The 21,683-nt window shown below is 35.3% G+C and overlaps 1 protein-coding gene across 6 annotated transcripts in view; it reads left to right on the plus strand.

Annotated features, from left to right (window-relative positions):
• Cpeb3 (cytoplasmic polyadenylation element binding protein 3) overlaps positions 1–21,683 on the plus strand; it is a 188,287-nt gene that overhangs the window by 96,942 nt on the left and 69,662 nt on the right. For all 6 annotated transcript variants that reach the window (XM_071611094.1, XM_071611093.1, XM_071611090.1 and 3 more), the window contains exon 5: positions 20,892–21,059. In XM_071611094.1, the coding sequence (XP_071467195.1) occupies positions 20,892–21,059 (168 nt within the window). The remainder of the gene's footprint in view (positions 1–20,891; positions 21,060–21,683) is intronic.

A 21,683-nucleotide genomic window follows, 5' to 3' on the forward strand; every position in this document is an offset into this window, starting at 1 on the left:
AGAAAAATTGAAAGCATTCCTGCTAAAAACTGGAACAAGACAAGGTTGTCCTCTTTCACCACTTCTATTCAACATCATCCTTGAAACTTTAGCCAGAGCAATTTGATGAAAGAAAGAAATTAAAAGGATACAGATAGGTAAAGAAGAACTGAAACTATCACTATTTGCTGATGACATGATTCTATATCTAGAAGATCCAAAAAATTCCACCAGAAAACTTCTAGAATTAATAAATGAATTCAGCAAAGTAGCAGGATATAAAATCACCCATAAATCAAATGCATTTCTATTCATCAGCAGTGAATCCACTGAAAGATAAATTAGGAAAACTGCTGCATTCACAATAGCCTAAAAAAAAAACAACAAACAAACCTGGGAATCAATCTAACAAAAGAGGTGAAAGACCTCTACAATGAAAACTGCAGAACACTAAAGAAAGAAATTAAAGGAAACTTCAAAAAGATGGAGAGATCTCCTATACTCCTGGATAGGCACAATTAATATTGTCAAAATGGCCATACTACCAAAAGTGTTATACAGATTTAATGCAATTCCTATTAAAATTCCAATGACATTCTTCATAGAAATAGAAAATCATGAAATTTATTTGGAAAAATAAGAGACCCAGAATAGCCAAAGCAATCCTTAGCAAGAAAAGTGAAGCAGGAGGCATCACAATACCTTAGACCTTAAACAGTACTACAGAACTATAATAATAAAAATGGCATGGTATTGGCACCAAAATAGACTTCTAGACCAATGGTACAGAATAGGGGACACAGAGACAAACCCACATAAATACAGTTATATCATACTAGACAAAGGTGCCAAAAACATTCACTGGAGAAAAGATGGCGATCTAACAAATGGTGCTGGCAAAACTGGAAATCCATATGTAGCAAAATGAAATTAAACATCTCTCTCTCTCAGTTTTCAAAAAATCAACTAAAAGTGGATCAAAGACTTCGGCACTAGAACAGAGACCTGTGCCCAATAGAAGAAAAAATAGGCCCAAATCTTCATCATGTTGGCCTAGGATCTGACTTCCTTAACCAGACTCCTAAAGCACAAGAAGTAAAATCAAGAATCAATAAATGGGATGGATTCAGATTAAAAACCTTTTTTTTCAGCAAAGGAAATAATAAAGTAAGGAGAGAGCCTGGGTTTAAATCTTGAATCTATTACCTATTTGCTAAGTGATCTCAGGGCACATTGCCTGTGTCTTTTTTTTTTTTTTTTTTTTTTGTAAATGGACACATTAACTTCTTTACAAATGCTAAGATTAAGTATGTAATGCTTTTCACTGTATCATCATATCTGGCAAGAGAGTAATTTAATTGGTTTGGAATGAAAGGTGGTTATATGGAGGATAGGTGAAGGGTGGATGGGAAGGACCAGAATTAGAAGTAGTAACCTCTTGAGACATCCAGTGGCCTCCACCTTCTGCTACTGTCTATCTGAGCATGAGGAATCCAAGTAGAAATGCAATACTGTGCATTCTTGTATTCTTTCCTTCCCTCAAGGTGTAGTCTGTTTTTATTGTTCCCTAAAATTTTTTCAAGTTCAAGACAGAGGAAAAAGCTGGTTTTGAGGGGCCGTGCAGGGAGGGAGGGAATGAGTAGCTTCTCCATGCTGCTGGAGCCTTTCCCAAATTCCCAGGTTTTTCCTCCATGAAGGAACTCTTCTTCCCACTTGAAAGGGGTTTTGTTGATGGGGAGGAGTTAAGGAACTTGACTGAGAGGCCCAACATTTGGTTCTGTATTGCCTCCTGAACACACCATCATCCATTTTGCTCACCTACTCTTCTCTCTGTATAATTCCCTATATTGTTTTGGGGTTCATAAATTTCTAATTGGCTAGTATTGGCTGTCCTGACTAGTTAGAAATTGATATTTGTATAAAGTTTGAAGATACCTGATGAGATTTTGGATTAGTGGTTCAGATATGATGGTTTGTTGAAAAAAGCTGCTAGATATTTTCATGCATACCTCTGCAACAGGCAGCTACAGACCTGATTTGGACAGATCAGTCAGATAAAACACAAAATACTCTGTTATGTAATTAGAATTCTTAGGACTTTTCTTACTCTCTTTTTTTTTTCTCTTGTAATGATAGTCGTTTTGGGAATGAGATGAGACATATTAAACACAGTACCTGGAGCATAATCAATTATTAGTAGATTATTTTCTGTTTTTTCAGCAGCATGCCCCAAGATTGAAGATATTTTACTTTAAAGGATTCCTTGTTCCTTATAAAGTATCTCAGTCTCTATATTTCAGTATTATGCTTGTTGATTATTAGTGTTACTTTTTAGGTTTGCAAATGAAATGGTAAGGAGATTTTTCCTAAGAAAAATCACTAAGAAGCAAAGAGAAAATGAAAGGGAAAGAAAAATTTAAGTGTCCAAATAATTTATATGGATATAGCAGGTAAAAATGTATTACATCCTTGTAAGCATCATTTTTACCTGTTATATTTATGTTGTTTATGGAGAAATTGATCTTCTCAATTATAATTTGCCTGGTTTGAGAATTATTGGGCTAAAATCAAGAATCAAAGAGGAAATGGAAGGAACTTACTTTAAGTAAGGTCTTTTCATCAGGCACAGCATTCCAGGTGTTCTGCTCAAGTTTTTAAAACTATTAGGATCCATAATAAAGTGATTGTGTCTGTCTACCTAACCATACCTTTCCTTTTCCTTTCTCCTTCCCCCTCTCTGTCTTTTCTTTCTCATTTTTTGAATCTCTGTGGTAGGATATGTGTATGATTTTTTTTTTTGCTTAGACTTTGGCAAATTCAGATGAATCCATGTAACAGAAGAATGAATTTTGGTTTATAAACTAGGTTAGCAGTTTGGCAGTTCCCTAAAAAATTAAACATGCATTTACTATTAGATCCAGCAGGTGCACTGTTTGGTCTTCATACAAAGGAGTTGAAAACACATCCAACTAAAACCTGCACATGGATATTCATAGCAGTTTTATTCATAATTGCCAAATTTGGGCTGGGGATGTAGCTCAGTGGTAGAGCATTTGTCTAGCCCCTGGATTCAATCCCTAGAACTGACAGAAAATAATTAGTTAAATTAAGATAAAAATCTTGTTTTCATAATTTCCAAATCTTGGAGGCAACCAAGATGTCTTTTAGTAGGTCAATGGAAAAATAAACTATGATTAATCTAGATAACAGAATGTTATTCAGTGCTAAAAAGAAATGAGTTATCAAATACAGAGGAACCTTAAGTGCATATTATTCAGTGAAAGAAGCCAATCTGAAAAGGCTCCATACTGTATGATTCCAACTGTATGGCATTCTGGAAAAGGCAAAACTATGGAGACAATATCAGTTGCTGCTAGAAGCTAAGGGATGGGGGGAACATAGAGGACTTTTTCTTTCTTCCTCTTGTGGTATTGGAGGTTGGAATCAGGAGTGTGCTACCTCTGAGCTACCTGCCTCCAGCCATTTTTATTTTATATTTTGAAATAGAGTCTTGCTAACTTGCCCAGGCTATGCTTGAACTTCTGATCCTCTTAGCTGGGATTACAGGTATACACCACAGTGCACAGCAACACAGAGGTTATTTAAGATAGTGAAACTTCTCTATATTGTACTATGATGATGGATGCATTTGTTGAAACCCAATTACCAAGAGTGAACCCTAATGTAAAGTATGGATTTTTTGGTATAGATGATTAGAACCCAGGGCCTTGTGCATTCAAGGCAAGCACTCAACCATTGAGCCACATTCCCAACCCTTTTTTGTGTTTTATTTCAAAACAGGGTCTCGCTGAGTTGCTTAGGGCCTTGCTAAATTGCTGAGGCTGGCTTTGAACTTGCAGTCCTCCTGTGGTCAGCCTCCCAAACCGCTGGAATTATAGGCATGTACCACTGCACCCAGCCACTGATCTCTCTTATTTTAAAATAATACTTATTTCCAAGGGAAAGCACTGCTTTTTGTACCTCCATGTTTCTTTCTTTGGTGTTTATTATCTAAGGGAAGAGTTTGATCTAACTAGACTATTTGCAGATGATCTTAAATCTGAGCAACTTTATCAAATTTTAAACTATCATCAGAGTTGGCCTGCATTCGAAAGTCTGTTACCTCATGTATTACTCCCTCCCTGGATTGTACACTCAACTAACAGGGTATTTGTTGGGTACCAACTTGGAGTAGACCTTTCTGACAGGTTTATTAGAGGACATAAAAGGAATACAAGATATGAACCTTGCCCCCTGTAATTTAATACTATAAAAAAGTGTGGACTCTGGGTCATACTGCTTAGCTTCTTATTCCAGATCCCTTACTTCTACCTATATGATTTTGAAAAGATATTTAACCTTTCTCTGTCCCATTTTCTTAATCTGAAAAAAAGGTTAATAAGAATACTTATAAAGTTGTGTGATGTATTAATGATATTAACATGCATGATTATTGTTCCTGGTATTGTAGAAAGCACTACATACCATAAAAATGATCACTACAGCAATCATAAATAAAATACTCAAATCAGAACTAAGGTATCACATAATTAAATTCCACAATGAGGGTTGAAAATAAATCTAGGCTGTTCATAAATTGACTGTCTTTTCCATATGCCATCCTGCCTCCTTAAATATCAAAGTCCCAGGCTGTTTACAGTCTTTGTTCAGAAATGAGAAAAGATACAAACCTGTAAAAATCCTGAACTGTTTAAGGAAATTTGGTTAAAACTTCCAGGTAGGTCTTCCTCTCCCCAATTCAGGATGTTCCTTCCCATACTCAAGCCTGTCTGCATCTGTTCACTTTGTGTTCTGTATTACACAAAGTGAACAGAATGAATGTTTGGCAGTTGCAGACTTGAGTGAATAGCATTCTCATTTATCCTTTAAGGATGCTAAGATCCAATGAGTCAGTTTGTACCTTAGTATTGCAATCAGATTATTTTTCATTGATTATTTGGCCAAAAGTCAGAGTTGATGAAAAAACAAACAAAAAAAGTGGAAATTTGTTGTTTAGAACAGAGGTGAGTAATTTTTTTTTTTTTTTTTTTTGAGGTGAGTAATTTTGAACAGAGTATTTTATTTGCTCAGTAGAGATTTTTCAGTGGGTGTCAGGCAGCATGACATCATTGGGGATGGGAGGAAGGGACAAAGAGACAAATGATAGAATGTCAAAATTATTTCTTTTCTTCTTAAGTGTTGTCTATTTTAATTTATTCCTATTATTATAGTTGAAGCAAAGTTTTTCCGGCTCAAGCTAGGAAGCTAACTTGGATTCCAAATAATAAAAAGCATAAAAGTCCCTTAAATTTTTTTGGAATGTACCTCCTTTGTAAATGATGCAAACAGTAATAACTTTGTAAATTCAGAAGAGATTTTTTTCCCTTGAGGGCTGTATTATGGGAGTAGTCAGGGAAAATATAGGACTTGAATTGGATGATTGTTCTTAATATGAATAGTAGGAAAGTGAAGAGATTAAAGGGGTGGAGCTGAGGACAAGTATGATGTCTGAAAAAAAGTAGAAAGTAGTGGAAAGTGAGATTGACCTAGTAGTATTTCAACCTTGTGACTGAAAAATCAGAATTTTTTCTTTAGAATTAGTTGTTTTACTGCTTACTATTTTACACTATAAGTTTAATTCCAAATTATCCTCCTTTTTCAGTGTAAGCTAATTTTATGTCATGCTTTAAGAAATAGACTAAATGGAATTGTTGTTTATAGAATCCGAGGTTTTAAATTTGTCTTTCTACTCTGAAAAATTTAATTTTTTTTTATACTAGGGATTGAACTCAGGGACTGTTTCCTACTGAGCTAGACTTACACCCCAGCCATTTTTTTTTTTTTTAAGTCTCTCAGATCTGAAATTTGTATTTCAAAGATGAGCTAGGCAGGACCCATTTCAAAGCCTGATTTGCTATTGATTCAAATGGGTGTTCTCAAACTACATACAACAGAATGTCAGTCTCCCAAAGATAGGGGACAAACCCAATAGGACAGCTTTGGGGTCTAATCTATAAATATAAAAATTAACACAAAATTTCTATATTTAGATTTTAACAACTTCCGTTTAACATCTTTTCTGTGCATTGGGTGTTATTTTGAAGTACTTTATAAATAATTTTCATCATTAAAACACTGTGAAGTAGGTATTTACCCCATATTACAAATGGGAAAAAATAGGCTCAAAGTTACTATTTCTATAGAGCTAGGGAAATGGGAAGCCCTACACCAGGGTATGCATCTGAAATACATTACCCCAAATATTTTATTTTATTATTTTTTTTTATCTTTTTTTTAAATTTTTTATTGTTGGTTGTTCAAAACATTACATAGTTCTTGATATATCATATTTCACACTTTGATTCAAGTGGGTTATGAGCTCCCATTTTTACTAACCCAAATATTTTAATGTTCTAAGTCACCTAACACCTGAAAACAAATTTTCATTTTATGATCAGTGAGAATCTTGCCAGGTAAGGTAGTGCACACCTGTAATCCCAGCCACTCACAAAACTGAGGCAGGATTGCAAGTTTAAGACCAACCTCAGCAATTTAGCAAGACCCTAAGGACATAATGAGACCCTGTCTCTAAACAAAACAAAAATGGGCTGGGGACATGACTCATTGGTTAAGTGACCCTGGGTTCAATCCTCTACCGAAAAGAAAAAAAAAAAAACCTTAGATAATCAAAATAGTCAAACCGTCAACAAAGACTTCTGTAGATATCTAGTCTATAGATGATCAACTTTCACTAATAACTCTTATATCAATTTGCAAGTTAACTGCTGCCTCCTCAATAAGCATTCCTAAAATAAATGCTATCCCCTCTAAAATACAAATCCTAGTGAAATTTAGATTAGTCAGGGAATATCACAGCCATCTTAAATACTTCTTAGGCTAGTTATCAGGAATTCTAAATTTAAGATCCGAGATTTCAGATATAATTCAAAATCTACTCTGGTATTCTACCTTGAACTTAATAAAAAACTAATTTTTTTTGTTAATTTTTTAAAAAAATTAAATATTTACATATTAGAATTTACCATCCTAGCTACATAAAGTTTCCTAAGGCCAGAGCAGGTGGGGGACAAGTTACCTAATAAATGAATATAACTATCAAGCACACAGCATAATCTTTCTTTGAAAGTTCATGAACTTCTTAAAGTGTATTAAATTCCAGATCTGAATTTCAAAATTTAAAACATTTTACCTCACTCGACTGTATCTAAGAACTATTGGGCATAAATTTTTTTAAAGGGAAAACTAATTCAGCGTATTAAGACAAAGACAATAGAAATAATATACATGATTTTACTACAATTTTTTTTAGGTGTAGTTGGACACAATGCCTTTATTTTATTTACTTATTTTTTATGTGGTGCTGAGGATGGAACCCAGGGCCTCGCACATGCTAGGAGAGCACTCTACCACTGAACCACAGCCCCAGCCCCTCAATTAAAAAAAAAAAAAAACAACCAAAATGCAATATCCTAAAAAACCCCAAATTTACTAATTCCTACCAGTTTGCTGTGCTACCATACACAAGAAATTAAAGAAACCATTAAATATTTAGGAACATTCAACATCAGAAGCTTTAAAATATAACTGTATGTAGTAGCCCTTCAAAAAGCTACAATCTAAATTTTTAAAAATGTATTTCCTCTACAAAGAATCTTAGCCACTATACAAAAATCTGTATACAGTTTTTATACTGAAGCTAATATTGAGCTGCACTTGAATTCACATTCTTAGCAAACAGTTGCCTGAACACACACACACACACTCCACACACATCATTACCGGGGACAGCCACTAATTCTTCATCCTCTCCTCTTCCTCATCATTCGTCCTCCTCCTCTTCTTCCTCCTCTTCCTCTTCATCTTCTGGTTAGGGTTTTGCTAAGTTGCCCAGGCTGTCCTTGAATTTGAGATTCTTCTGCCTCAGCCTCCTGAGTTGCTGAGATTATAGGTGTGTGCTACCATGTGCTGCTGGAAATCATTTTAGATGACAAGTTCTTTAAGCAATATGTGATACCTTAATCTAGCTCTGTTAAGCATTGTAACAATGAATTCTGTAGGCCTCCAGTTTTGAAGGCAAAGAAAACCTTCAAAGTACTCTATTATGAAGGCCTGAGATGAACCCAGTTCTTTAATTCCTTCCTACTTTTTCAGTTTGTTTTATAGATGTACATGGTAATGTTTTCTCCCGTTTATGATATGTATGGAAATTAATGGAGAAAATAGGAGAAACTTCACTGAAAATTTTGCAGAAGCACATTCTATACAGCAAGAGCCAATTGTATTTAAATTTCCAATGTATTTTCCAGAGGCATCTATGAAGTGTGTGTGTGGGTGTGGGTGTGGGTGTGTGTGTGGTAAGAGATTCAGAAAGACTACCATATGCCACAATTTTTAGTTATTTAGAGGCATTTTTTTTCTTTGAGTCATGTCTGTTGGAAATATAAAGTGCAAATGAATATTTACAAATCAAAATTTAAAAAAGAAACTCTTATCTATATCTGATATAGATAATAAGCCCCAATATAAATCCTTATAAGACATGTGAAACTTGAAAACCCATTGTTTCTGTTCCAGTGGCTGCTACTTCCAGTTGAATTTCTCTTTAATATTGTGATTTATCTTGTCTTACATAAAAGTTTTTTTAAAATATAGTATGTTTATACTCAAGTTGAACAGTATCTCCAGATTAATAATTCCAAAAATTCTTAAAAGAGGTTTGTGCAGATATATATATTTTTTAATTTCTAAATTCACCATTTTGATACAAATACCCATGGTTTTCTTCTGTGTTTACATGCAGCCAGGAGCTATGGGCGGAGACGAGGTAAAAAAAATTTTTTAATGAGATCTTTTGCTTGCCAAATTGTGAGTAAATATGAGTGTGTGTGTATTTAATCCCTGTGTGTATAAAACAAAAATTGTTATATGGTGTGATGTTTTAACTTAATTATTTTAGCAAAGTAATTAATTTATTACTTTCATTACAATGACTTTTACTGTTTATTGGTAATTTGTTCTTTTAAGCCTAATAAAGGTATGGAGAAGATTTTTTCTACCTGGAAATTTTGTTTTCTGGCTTATTGTGAATAAATGTGAGGAAATAAAAGTCCAAGCATATGTATTTTTTTGCCTTGTATTCACTATGTTCTGATCCTTTTTTGAGTTGGGGGTACACTGGATTGAACCCAGGGTTGCTTTGCCACTCACCTACATCTCCAGTACTTTGTATATTTTGAGATAGGATCTTGTTAAGTTGCTGAGGGTTTCGCTAATTTGTCCAAGCTGGCTTCAGATGTACAGTTCTCCTGCCTCAGCCTCAGTTGCTGAAATTATAGGCGTGTGCCACTATGCCTGACTCAATTTGGTTCTATTTTCAAACTACTTAATACTACTTAAAAGGCAGAGGGTAGGTTTTAGAAGGTGTTTTTTGATCTCAGGTTAACTGGTGATTTATTTATTTATTTTTTATTTATTTTGCCACATCCAAGAACAAATTTACCCCAAAGCTTAAATTTTAGGGGCTGTTATCTGCAGGGGTGAGTGCCTTTCAAAGTCTTTACCTATAATGTTGTGTTATTTTTCTTAAAGAGGTGTATCAAAATGGGCTTAAGTCCCTATAAAACCTGTGTTCTTTCCTGGTAATTCCTGAATGAAGCAATTTAACTTCGATTTGTGTAATGCTGTAGCCTTTCTAAAGCATTTCCATATCTGTATTTTTTTCCAAGTAATTTTAGGAAGTAGCTAGGGAAAGCTTAGTGTAGTGGAAAGAATATAGGAGAACATCAGGCCAAACACCTACGTTGTAATCACTGCCTTATCACTTAGATCTGGTGTCTTCATCAGTAAATTATGAAGTAATAAAACCAATCTTGTCCAACTTCAGAATATTAATGAAGTTCTGGTTTTTAAAAAAGGACAAGAAAATAAATCAAAAACATTTCATAAATGTAAGATGCTTTGGCGCTCATTTGCAGAAGCTGGGGAAGTAATTTACTTGCTGTGTGACCTCAAGTTAAAACCCAGAGCCAAGATTGAAATTTGTGTTTTGATTCTTTATTTGCTAAATGTTTACCATTTATCAGGCTGTCTCTGACTTCATAGTTGTCTCGAAGAAAAGATAATGATGTTAAATTTATAGTATTGTATTATTATTCCATGGTAAATATTTGTTGAATGTATGGTAGAACCATCTAATTGCTTTGCTTTTCAACATCATCATGTGGAAAAATATTTCTACTTTTGGTTATTTCTCAACTGTAGAAATTAATAACATTAAATTTTTTGCTTTTCTTATTTTTAAATTTTAAAAGTTACAGCTAGAGATATTATTAAAATCATTCTGTACTATGCTTTTTTTTATGCTAGAAAAATGATCACTGTTAAGAAGGAATAGGAAATGGACCATTTCACTTGGAAAATAAACAGGGACTGGCCTCTCCTCTTCTCACATATTAATCAGTCACCAGATCTTGTTAAGATTTCACCTCTAGTTTCTCCAGCCTTGTGCTTCTCTTTTCTACTGCTTTTGTTTCTGCTGTTCCATTTCTAGTGCCTAATCTGTTTTGTCCATATCACCCATATTCTTCCTCATTCAGGGTTCCCGTGATCTGGTCCCTCCCTGTTTCATTATCTCTCATTTTTAGCTCCTTCTCCTCCCCTGACCAATCCATGTTTTCTTACTTTCTGGCATACTCTCATCTACTTGTATAACCTATTATTTCACTAGTTTAAGCCCAATTCAGGACTTACGCTTTCTAGGAAACTTTGCCAGTGGCCTTGAGGACAGTTTTTTCTCTCTTTCTGTTGCTTTGCACTTTTCTTTTCTATGCCCTGACTGTTCAACTGGTGATAAGTTCTTTGATAGACAGTTGTCTCTTATGCCTAGCACTATGCCCTATGTATATTAGCCTATATTAAATGCTCATTCATTAGAATTATTTTGAAATAACAAACACGCTTACATCTATGTAGAACTGAGTTTGGCATCATATTTTTAGTTTTAAATTAGATTTATTATTTATTTATTTAGTAGTATTGGGGATTGAACCCAGGGCCTCATGAATGCTAGACAGGTGCTCTATCACTGAGTTATATCCTCAGCCCAGCATCTTAAGTTTTTAAAAATTATTTTATTAGCTGGATGCAGTGGCATGCCTTGTAGTCCCATCTACTCTAGAGGCTGAGACAGGAGGCTCCTTTGAGCCCAGGATTTGGGGCTAGTCTTGGCTACATAGCAAGACCCCTTCTCTAAAACACAATAATAATTATCTTGTTTTTGTAAATAATAGCACATTATATTATAGACATAAAGAGTATAAAATCAGGGCTGGAATATAGCTCAGTTGGTAGAATGCTTGCTTCACATGTACAGGGCCCTGGGTTTGATCCCCAGCAACACATACACACACATAAAGTATAAAATTGTGTAGTTTCTAAGCTCCTGAAAACAATTACTTTTGTTTTGTTTTGTTTTGTTTTTTGGTACCAGGGATTGAACCTAGAGGCACTTAACCACCGAGCCACATTTGCAGCCCTTTTTATTTTTTATTTTGAGATCCCATCTCAAAATAAATTCCCGAGCCACTGGGTATTCTTTTTTCTGTATTACCTTCTCCATATGTATTTGTAAAGTTTGACTTAATTGCTTTCAAATGTCATATTTTCATTTTTACAAAACACTATACTATGTATGTCAATGATGTGATGTCTGCTCTCTATAAGTCTGAAATTTGATAGTTATAGATCAACCAGGGAATGGAGACAGAAAGAAAGGAGGAGGGGGAAACATTGAAAGACTGAATTTTAAAAGTGAGAATGTTTGTTTCATGCTTAGTATACCCCCAAATCTAAAAAAGAAGAAGAGTCATGTTCCTTAAATATAATGATGTAGCCACTTGGGATGGAGCACATACACCTCATCTCTAACATTCCCATTCCCTAAGATATACTCATGTGGACTCTGCATAGTGTAATTTTGATGAACTGACAGGCTTCCTCATGCTCATTTATTCAAGTGATCAGGATTAAAATGATGTTTGATCTTTCTTCCAATTAACTTTTTTGTTTTGTTTCGTAACAGGGATTGAATCTAGGGGCATTTAACCACTGAGCTACATCCCAGGCTCTTTTTATTTTTTATTTTGAAACAGGGTTTCACTAAGTTGCTAAGGGCCTTTCTAAATTGCTGAGGCTGGCCTTGAACTTGCTATCCTTCTGTCTCAGCCTTCTGAGTATCTGGGATTACAGGCATGCACCACTATTCCCAGCTTCTTCCAATTAACATTTAGACTTGCACCAAAAATGTATAAAAATAAACTTGCTGATGTGTTACTTCATTCTACCTATGATTAAGACTAGAACTCATATTCTATGTGTTACACGTGCTTATAAATCTTTTAGGAATAGAAAGTAATGGAAATATATGTGAAAGTTTTGAGTTCTATCAGCAAGAATTAGGCCATTGGAATCTTACGCCTTACTTGATAAACCTGGAAAAAGTTTCCTGAAATAGGTAGAATTTCACGAACTATTTGGATGATGGAAGAGGAATGTGAAGCAAGCATTCTAGTATGTTATTCAACTGAGAAGAAAGCTTTAGAGGTGAGATTGGCATGACCAGATGCTTGGAGCATATGTCCCTGAGTGTGTGCATGGGGCCAGCTGGAGAGGACAAGTTGGCAGTGAGAATGGTCTATGCTTCCTTGATGAATGGTTTTTGAAACAAAGGATGAGACTCTTGGACATGGACATTGAAGGCTTTTGAAATAGGGTTTCATGATATGAGTAGTGACTGCAGGAAACTTGGGCATCAGCTAAAGACTTGGATGGAAGTGTTGAGGGTGCACACCAAATACTTGTAGTAATATAGGTAAAATAGTAGTAGTAGAGAAGAAGAATAGATGTGAAAGTTAATATCAGCTTTATGTGTTTATTTAGTTTTCTCATCGATATCCATTTTTATTTTGTTCCAGCAGATAATTCCTTTTTGCTACACCAACGAATCTCAGCATTTTATTTTAGGAATATTCTTTCTTTAACAAGCTTTAATATGTGTTCTCATATACAATTATAACCCATATTTGAAACAAGTCTTTTGAGTAGTGTTATCCAAGATCTTTGTGTACACATTTAATATATGTTGTATTTTTCATTTCACGTTGTGTGAGATTTTTTGTCGTTATTATTTCTCTATGACTCTTTTGTCTGTATGTATGTGAACTGAACATGTTGGCTGTGCCAGTGATTTTTTTCTTTTTTCTATTTTGGTGCTGAGGACTGAATCCATGGCTTCATGCATGCTAAGTGTGTACCTGCCCTATACCAGTGCTCCTGATATTGAATGGAATTTCCTAGTTATAGAGCAATAAGGAAAATATAATTTTTTTGAAATACTGGAGTACACATGCTAAGCAAGTACCTTATCCCTGAACTACATCGCTAGCCCTAAAAGATCCTTTGAAACAATGTACATCAGCAAATATAAAGAGTTCTTGTTACAAATGTGCTTCTGCATATACTTAGTTCATGAAAATCTACTGATATTAATTAATGACTTAATTGATAATTAAAGTTCTAAAGTACAATAAAACAAACTTGTATACTGAGTTGAGGTCAAGTCTTTCTGTCAAAAGTCTGCTCAAGGGAGGAATGATCAGTTATTCTGAAAAGACCATGGTACAAACATGCCATCCTACAAATTCAAACCAGTTATTTGAGCTTGTTTATTTAAAGATATGGATGGTTCTGGAGTAAAACATGGACATAATTTGAAGAGCTTCCTGATTGTTCATGACTGTAATATCTTAAAATGGTACTGCTCATCCTAGTAATAGGGAGCTTTGAGCACAGAAGATAGTGAGGGGAATAAGATCACTAGTTTTTCACTTTTGTGGGAAGAGCCAAAAGAAAGAATGAAGGGTGAGTTCTAGACCTTCCACCCAAAGTCCATTCATGAAGTGTTTGCATGCCTACACTGTAATCTCTAAACATTGTCTCTGGCCTTGTTCAGTGTTCACTCTAGTAAAAGAAAGAATCAACAAATAAATGAAACAAGTATTTTTATTCTTAAAAGTTGTGATAAGTACCAGGCAAGAAAGAGTGGAGGAATTCCTTTAAGTAAGGAAAGTTACGTCTGAAGAGGTGATACTTACACTGAAACTCAAAGGATAGAGAGACGTGTGTCTTAAATTTATTTTTATTATGGAAAATTTCAAACATACACAAACAGAATAGTTTAGTGAACTCTGTTGTACCCATCACTTGGCTTCAATGATTATCACTATTTTTGCCCATTTTTCTTTCACCTCTTTGCTCTTCCTTTTTTCCCTGGAATGTTTAAAGGAAATTCCAGGCATTATAATATGGGTATTTTAAAAGAGAAAGATTGAAGGAACTGCATGTGTTAAAGGATTGAGGGAAGGTTGTGATACATGCTGCAACATAGATAAACCTTGAAAAGTTTATGCTAAATCATAAAAGGTTACATATCATGTGATTTCTTTTATGTGAAATGTCTAGAATAGAAAAACTATGGAGACAAAAAGGAGATTATTGGTTGCCTAGATGTTGGGGGAAGATGGAGAGTGACTGCTGGTGGTTTCAATTGTGAATTGTATGACACGTGAATTATATTTCACTAAGACTTCTCTTTTTAAAGGCTTGAGGCAAGAAAGGGTTTCCTTTAGAATGACTGAATCTTGGTGGATGAGGGAGGAGGGTGTCTTAAGATGAGTTTGGAGGAAGGAAGGGAATTTGATCTTGCTGGACTTTAGCTTCTGGTAAGGATTTTGAGCTTGGTCCAAGTACAAGAGGAAATCTTTAAAGCAGGGTCAAGTGATTGGATTTATGTTTTTGAAACAGCAGTCTGATTGCTGCTTGGAGTGGAGTGGGAAGAAAAGTGGGTTACCCATTTAGGAGATGATGTCAGTAGTCTAGGCAAGAGAGAATGGTAGTTAGCATAGAGTGATGGCAATGTGATTGGAAAGAAGTAAACAAAATAAATATTCTGAAGAATAGAATCAACAGTGGTACTTAACATATGACATCATTTTGATGAATGTGACAAGTAAGAAGAAAACTGAAAAATTGAGGTTCTGACTCGAGCAATTTTAGACAAATATGATGCCACATATTGAAATTGGACTGGGAAAGAATAGGTTGAGGGAAGATGTCAAGAGTTCACTTGTAAACACATTAGATTTGTGGTGCATACGATATACATTTTAATACAAGATAAGATCTGGTTTTTATTCTTTTGTGTGGTACTGGATATTTAACCCAAGGGAGTTCTATCACTAGCTACACCCTTAGGAACCCCCCTTTTTGAGATGGCGTTTCCCAGGCTGGCCTCTAATTTTTTTTTTTTTAATATTCATTTTTTACTTGTAGTTGGACACAATACCTTTTTTGTTTATTTATTTTTAATGTGGTGCTGAGGATCAAACCCAAGGTCTCACATGTGCAAAGCAAGTGCTGTACTACTGAGCCATAATCCCAGCCCTGGCCTCCAATTTTCGATCCTCCTGCTTCAGCCTCCCATGTTGCTGGGATTACAGGCATTTACCATCATGCCTGGCTAAGACCTATTTTTGTTATGTAAGATATCTGTGTGATATAGGGGATTCTGCTGTCTTCAGAGATTTGAAAGCCTTTCATCTAGTTCAATTGTGTCATTATGCAGATGCAGATAAGTTGACTGTCTTGTCCAGAGTCACAGACTAGAGCTAGGCTGAAACCTGTTTTTACTTTCAGGAAGATTTTGTTTTGATTTTTTTCTTTGTGTCTTTTGTTTGTTTTGAGGGAGTCATGTCTCATAATCCATTTTTCTTAAACCAAAGTAACTGATTTCTGAGCTGCTTGCTAGGCTAAGATGAAAATGGTCAGACTTATGGAAGGGTTAGGCCAGAAGTGCCTTGGAGCTGCTGGAGTCGTAGCAGGAGCTCAGAGGTGCAGTTGAGCATATTTGGCAGCACAGCATGGCCAGTGAGCTTTATTTTCCCATGATTTGCTATAGGCAAGGGAGACTCTTAGGGAAGAATTGTCTTGGACAGGGCTTTCCTTAACTAGTGCTTTGTAGGTCTTCTGTGCAACACTTTTCTTCCAAAGCTCTATTAGTTTTAAGTCACCACCACATTCAAAGAACATTTGTCCAGAGGCTGAGGTTGTGGATCAGTGGTAGAGCTCTTGCCCCCGGCATGAGCTGAGAACCTGGGTTTGTTGCCTAGTAACAGGGGGAAAAAAAAGAAAAAATTGGTCATTATCTTTGATTGTTAGTCCAACTTCTGGATAAAAGATTACATTCTGGGTAGCAAGTGAGAATAGATATTAGAGAACCAGATCATTTGTGGAAAGCTCAATGACCAAGTCACAGCATTTGAGAAGTCTTTTTCCTCCTTCTGTTGAATATAAATATTTTCTGTGGCAATATCTTGAGGTTCTAAAGCAAACTTATATACTCTGCACGTAAGAATATAATTTGGGGGGTAAGTAATGTGGCTTGTTTAAAACATTTTGGTCTTGGGGAATGTTTCCTTTAAAGAAAAGAAATATGCCAGAAAAGCACAAGTTAGTACTTTAGGGGCATAATTTAGGTGTAGCCTCTTAATGTTTCAGTTACTAGTAACACTTCTCTGGGAATGAATTTTAGCAGTCTTCCAAGGGATGATTTATCTTGAGGATGCCTTTTGTGCCAACCAAATGAATGTGTGAACACCAGCTTCACAAGGTTCACTGGACAACTCAGAATACCAATGTGTTAATTTATTGTGGAGATGGATTTATATAGAAGCAAAATTTGTCACTAGTTCAAAAGTAACCCTTTTATACTAGCAAAATGCCACATTTATTCACAGAATAGTCTCTCAGAAGCTTATAATTAGAGCAGAGAGAAATAGATGGTTTTTAGGCTATGGAAATATCAGATGAACTATTATTCTGTTTTGCAAAGGAATCATCCTACCCATATAGTAAAGTTCTGCTATCTCCTATTTGTTTGTACTATCAATTCGTGATCTACAGTTGTGTTGTTGTTGTCATATTTAGAAAAAAAATATTTTTTTATGGTTCCGGGGCCTCTTACATGCTATGCAAGTATTCTACCACTGAGCTATAATATCCTCTAGCTCTCATTTCTATATTTTAATGCTTCCTGTAGGCTTTAACTTTTTATTCCACTAGCACTTCAGGCAGTCATGTTATAGTAAGGTTGATTATGTTATACATTTTATATTCTAATTGTGAGAATATGCTTTCCTTAACTTAAATGAACTTGGATGTTTCTCAAGACCCCATATACTTCATATAATATCTCATTCAGTGACTGCCCTGTTGCAGACAGATGGATATTAATCCATTTAAGTGGTTCTTAAAATTGAGCATTAAGAATCTTTGAGGAAATTTGTGAAAATGCAGATTTTCAAGTCTCACATCCACAGATTCAGTTTAGTAGATTTGGGGGTTGGGCTCTGAAACCTATATTCTTTTTTCCTATTCACAGAGAAACATCATTTATATGTTAATTATTATCAGTTTCATTTGCAAGGCAACTTTATTGCTAAGGTTTGTAGTACTCTAAATACTAAAAATAAGACTGAGGTTTATAAAATCTTGGGAAGTGTCTTAACTACCCATAACCAATTTTAAAACTGTCTACAGTTTTACAACTCTTGCTTTTACTTTATTTGCCAAAATACTCTGGGGAAGCTGTGGTTTGTTGGTCATGAGAAAGGTTTTCTTTGTTCAAGAATGTCTTGAACATCTGCTGCTGTTCCTTCACTATTCTCGTTCAAGACTTCCTCATTTCTCATGGATGGTCAGTCACAGATTTCTGCAGAATCCATCCCTCTGCCCCCCGCCCCCCGCTTCCCTGTGTTGGAGAGGGGTTCCACATTACCAATGGAGGTGACAGAATCTTTATAGGATTTGGGATTTAACCTGTCAGAGGTATCTTAGAGAAATCATTTTGGCAGGACAGAAGATGGACTCAGTGGGAATATCACTTTTACTTGATAGGAAAGGTCTGTTTTCTAGGACATGGTCACATCTCTTTCATTCTCACGCACCTCTATTATTTTCAGCATATACTTGTTGTGGCGTGTTTTTACACAGTGTTGTCCTTCCTTGATTGCCACCTTCTTCTAAATTGGTCCCTATCTTAATGGAGCTTATAGTTTAATGGGGTTGGGAAAAGAGATACTCAGTAAAAATCACACAATATAGAATGGCATTTGGGGAAGTATTAGGAAGCCGTATTATAGATGCTACGCAGGGATACAAGACAGTATCTAATCTAATCTAAAGACTCTGAAAAGTTCCACCTGAGAAACTGACTTTTCAGCGGAGACCTGAAGAATTAGTGGGAATTAACTAGGAAGCTGGGTATTTGAGAAAGGAGGTTTTGTTTAGAGGCTAGAGAGAACACCTTGTCCTTAGCACCTGTGGTAAGGAAGAACAGTCAGGAAATACAAAGGAGGTTTGTGTGACTGGAGGCTAGTGAGCGAGAGGGAGAGACATCAACTGTGGTGCAAAAGAGGTAAGCAGAGACCTTGCCCTTCACGGTGAAGTTTTTGTCCTTTATCCAAAAAGCAGTGAGGAGTCATTTGACAGCTTTTGAAGATGTGAGTATGGAGTGTAATTACATGATCCGATTAATGTTTGAAAATGGTGACTTTGGCTGTTTTGTGGAGAAAACATTGTGGGGTACAATGGAGAAATTAATGGAGTGACAAGGCTGTGTGTGTATGCACCTTAGACTGGGAGTCCAGGACAGCAATGATGTTGATCTGCCATTAGTACTGGGGATGGAAAGGGCCTAAAGGAAGATTTCTTTTGGAGCTTTATTGAAAAATGGGTTTGACATTTTTAACATTTGGAATATGAGAGGGGCCAGAAGGTGGGGGAGAGAGAGGGAGAGGTGTGTCAAGAATGATTCCTAGACTTCTCTTTTGAGTCAGGTTTGGGTAATAGTTTTATTGAAGTTTTAGGGAATGCTCAAGAGGAGTAAGTTTGGAGGGAAAGATTGAGACCTCTTTTAAAGGTCCTTTCTCTATGGATTATTTTTCTTTACCTCAGAATTTCCTACCCCCATAAGATTCTGCTCAGAATTGCCCTCCTGTGAAATCACTCTGCTGGTCTTCCCCCCTCATCTTCAGGAGAGCAGTAAATTGTGCTCTAGTATTACGTGACCTCTCTTTCATATTTCTCTCTATTTTATAATTATTCTGTACTTGACTATTTCCCTCAGCAGACTGTTACTCCTTTGGCAGGGAAGTATCTCGTTTGGGGCTCTTGGAACATTGATCAATATTTCCTCAAGTGTTTTCCATTGAGTTTTGTATTTATGGACTTCCTTTATCTTAAATCCGTGTAATGCTGGAGAAGCTTAATGTTTCTTTACTGCAGAACTGTTCAAAGCCTTTTATTTTCTAATGTGAGTTGGAAACTCTGGGAAGGGAATAAAGTATGCAGTATTTTCCTAAATTATTTAGTATCTCCTCCTGACCCAGTTTAGTCTTATGATCATCTCATGTCACTAGTGTGGAGAGTAAAAGGTGGGAATACAAACATTCTGTAGGAAATGCTGACCTGGACATGAATTTGATAGTAAGTCTGTCTCTTTGTAGCTAAACTGGGAAGAGCTGAACAAAAAATTCTATAGGTACCCCCACATTTGGCCCTTTTATTTATTAACTCATAATATGAAAACAGTGCTTTTCTTGCACCACTTGGGTTGTTCATAAAGTAAACACAGTTATATTAGCAACTTTTTTTTTTTTTGTAAAAGAAATGTTTAGTATTTTTCTCAGGTTGTTAATATTCTGTTTCATAGCGAGTTGTCTGTTGTGGTACAAAACTTAGGTTTCAGGGAGATATAGACAGGATAGACTAAATGTGGAAGATATTTTTTTTTCTTGTTTTTTGAAAAATATGAATTTATTTTAGAAGGACATTTTTCTTTTCTTTTTTTCAAAGGTTAGAGTTCTCAAGATAGTTCATTCCATTTGAACCTAATGAAAAGTTTCACCAGGAACTGACAGATTCAAACAGGAAATGTATTTGTTTTTAAACTTAGATTTTATTTTGTAATGCCAAGTGGCATTATTATGTTATACTTATTAACAGAACCTAACTTCTGATATATTCCTTATAGTCACATGGAGTGGGTAGATGCCTTGGCTCTACAAAATTTACTTGACTATGGAGTTAATAGTGAAAATAATTCTGTAGTCTATTTATTTTGAGTGATATAAAATACAGCTTAGATTAATAGGGTTAAGATATCCTTACCATATTTATATCTTTATTCCCACATCTTAATTTATATGTGTTCATTTAATTGCTTTGCCCTATATTATTGCACAAGTTTGTTTTCAAATTGAAATAGCTTGGGATGACAGGGAAACCTTGATCTTTAGTTCTGCTATTAGATGAGAAGTTATTAGCCTCCATCATCAGTTTAATATTCCCTTAGCTATCAAGGCCACTCTTTATAACCTCTGAGGTCACTACCAAAAATAGATAAAAATCTGTGAACAAATATTATATTTTCTTTTTATTTTAACAAGTAACTGCATAAAAGAAAAATAACTGCCAAATATATTCTTAGCAGCTGTGATGGTGACCATAGGAGTAAAGTGTAATGATTTTTTAGCAAGGAAAACAGCTGCAATTTTGATGCTTCTTCCTTAGTATCAATCTAGTATTCTCCATGCTTTATATCCTTACACAAAAATAATGATTTAAACTTTTCTACATGGGTACTCTTCAGTTGTATATTCTATTGCAAAAGCAAACAGCTCAGGACACACTTGCACTTTGGGCTTCTAATAAAGCAATGTAAGAAAGCATTGTGTAGAAAATCATTCTAATTATAGAAACTCCTACATTGATTTCAGGTCGATCTTCTCTCTTTCCCTTTGAAGACGCCTTTTTGGATGACAGCCATGGTGATCAGGCCTTGTCATCTGGCTTAAGTTCTCCTACTCGATGTCAAAATGGGGAACGAGTGGAACGCTACTCCAGAAAGGTGTTTGTTGGAGGCCTTCCCCCTGATATTGATGAAGGTACGTTGTATACAGACTTTATAAAGGCTGAGTTATGTCATCTGACCCTGACTCTTTTCTTCAGGTCAGTTTTTGGTCATTTGTATCTTAAATGTGTTGGAGGTGAGAATGTTTGATAAATGAGGAAGTAATAGATTACATACTTCAGGGTCTGTTGTTCATATGTGGCAATGCAGCCATCCCCCAACAGCTTCCACTTCCTACTTAATAATTTGGGCTATATATTAAAATAATAATGAGAATCAGTACTTATGACAGTCCTACTTTAAGTCCATCATTGTGCTGAGTATTTCATAAGTAAATATATCTTATGTCCATTTTATAGATGAGAAAACTGAGAATCCAAGAGAAATAATTTGTCCAGGATTATGTAGGTGTAGTTAAAAGGGTGTGGTTAAAACTTAAAATAAGTCTGAGTAAGGAGCTTTTGTTCATGTCCATCATACCATCATATATATATATGTATGTATGTATATATATATATATATATATATATATGAAAAGCATGTTTCCCTTTACCTTTTATAAGAGTGAAGACAGATTAGCATTTTTCTTAATAATAGTTTTGAGATACTACCAGCTCAAAAGAAAAATAATTTTTCATTTATGCCTAAACCAGTGAAA

The sequence above is a fragment of the Marmota flaviventris genome, chromosome 4 (genome assembly GCF_047511675.1).
Source record: "Marmota flaviventris isolate mMarFla1 chromosome 4, mMarFla1.hap1, whole genome shotgun sequence".
Classification (NCBI taxonomy): domain Eukaryota; kingdom Metazoa; phylum Chordata; class Mammalia; order Rodentia; family Sciuridae; genus Marmota; species Marmota flaviventris.